The sequence below is a fragment of the Rhincodon typus genome, chromosome 46 (assembly GCF_021869965.1).
Source record: "Rhincodon typus isolate 14 chromosome 46, sRhiTyp1.1, whole genome shotgun sequence".
Lineage (NCBI taxonomy): Eukaryota > Metazoa > Chordata > Chondrichthyes > Orectolobiformes > Rhincodontidae > Rhincodon > Rhincodon typus.
Genome location: NC_063377.1, coordinates 6,529,680 through 6,531,496, shown reverse-complemented (window position 1 = coordinate 6,531,496; position 1,817 = coordinate 6,529,680). Strand labels below are relative to the sequence as shown.

Below are 1,817 nucleotides of genomic sequence, written 5' to 3'. Positions count from 1 at the left end.
TCTCTCTCTCTCTCGCGCGCGCTCGCTCTCTCTGTCTCTCTCTCTCTCGCGCGCTCGCTCCCTCTCGCTCTGTCTCTCGCTCGCTCCCTCTCGTACTCTCTCGCGCGCGTTCGCTCTCTCTGTCTCTCTCTCTCTCGTGCGCGTTCGCTCTGTCTCTCGCGCGCTCGCTCCCTCTCGCTCTGTCTCTCGCGCGCTTGCTCTCTCGCGCGCGCTCGCTCCCTCTCGCTCTCTCCCTCGCGCGCTCTCTGTCTGTGTAACTGGGACAGCGTCTCTCCCCGCCCAGGTTGATTATAAAGCTGACGACTGGCTCATGAAGAACATGGATCCCCTCAATGACAATGTGGCCACTCTCCTGCACCAATCAGCAGATCGTTTTGTGGCTGAACTCTGGAAGGACGGTAAGGGCTCCCTGTATCCCGCACTGCTGCTCCCCGAAGTTCTCTCTTTCCCATTCCCCCTACCCCACACCGCCCCTCCCATTCCCTCAGTCTCTTCCCTCTTCCCCTCTAAATCCCACCCCCCCCCTCTGTCTAAGCGTGACTGTTTCTGAGTTTCTCTCTCTTCTAACCCTCTCGGCATCCCTCGCACCCCACCTCCTCCAATTTCTCTCTCACCTCCCCCCCTTTCTTTGTCGCCCCCACCCCCGCCATCCCTTTCCCTCCCCCTCTCTCGGCCCTGCCCATCCTCCCTGTCTCTCTCTTGCCCGCCATGCTCTCCCTCACTCCCCGCTCTCTCTGCCTCTTTCCGCACAGTTGACCGGATTGTGGGCCTGGACCAGGTCTCGGGGATGAGTGACGTGACGTTTGTTGGCTCCTCCTACAAGACCAAGAAGGGGATGTTCCGAACCGTGGGTCAGCTCTACAAGGAGTCCCTGTCCAAACTGATGGCCACCCTGCGGAACACGAACCCGAACTTTGTACGCTGTATCATTCCCAACCACGACAAGCGGGTCAGTGTCGGCCTGGGGTCCCTAGAGTATATCCATCTCCCTCCAACAGTGCGGTGCTCCTTCAGTACTGGCGCCGGGAGGGAGGGAGGGAGTGTGGGCCTGGATTATGGAGCTCGAGTCTCCCTAGAGTATATCTATCTCCCTCCGACAGTGCGGTGCTCCTTCAGTACTGTCACCGGGAGGGAGTGTGGGCCTGGATTATGGGATGTTTACTGTTGGCAGAATCTTTTGTCTCTTGGCTGTGTTTGATTAATGACTGTCTCTCTGTTGCTCTGTCTGTCTCCCTGCCTCACGCCCTCTCTCTGTCTGCCTCGCCCCCGTCTGTCCCTCCTTCTGTATGCCCTCTGGCTGCTCTGCACCCCGCCGATCGCCCTCGAACAGGCCGGCAAGCTGGAGCCCCACCTCGTGCTGGACCAACTGCGTTGTAACGGGGTGCTCGAGGGGATCCGTATCTGCCGACAGGGCTTCCCGAACAGAATCGTCTTCCAGGAATTCCGCCAGAGGTGAGTCTGCCATGGGGCGGTTCCCGTCGGTGACCCACAGGGTACACCGTTTACCCTCTTGTTCTAATAACAAAACCCAGGGTTCACTCGTTCCATCTGTTCAAACTGTACAGTTCTCAATCCCAGCCCCTCACTGGACGGGGAGGGTATAGGTGCCGGGGGGTTTCGGAAGGTGCGGTGTGTCTTGCAGACAGTGCACACTGCTGCGGCCGTGCGTTGTGGGGGCGGAGTGGATGTTGAAAGGTGGGGGAGGGGGTTAGCATGTCGATCGAGCTGGGAGGGTGGGTGCGGGGCAAGGAGGGGGCTACTCTGTCCCTGGGACGGTGTTGAGCCTCTCGAGTGTTGTCGGAGCTGCCCCCCCCCCC

At 60.0% G+C, this 1,817-nt stretch overlaps 1 protein-coding gene across 1 annotated transcript in view; it reads left to right on the top strand.

Annotated features, from left to right (window-relative positions):
- Positions 1-1,817, top strand: part of LOC109926555 (myosin-10-like) — a 35,130-nt gene that overhangs the window by 25,656 nt on the left and 7,657 nt on the right. Inside the window, exons 15-17 of the mRNA XM_048620291.1 lie at positions 284-398; positions 753-949; positions 1,331-1,452. Of these exons, the coding sequence (XP_048476248.1) occupies positions 284-398; positions 753-949; positions 1,331-1,452 (434 nt within the window). The remainder of the gene's footprint in view (positions 1-283; positions 399-752; positions 950-1,330; positions 1,453-1,817) is intronic.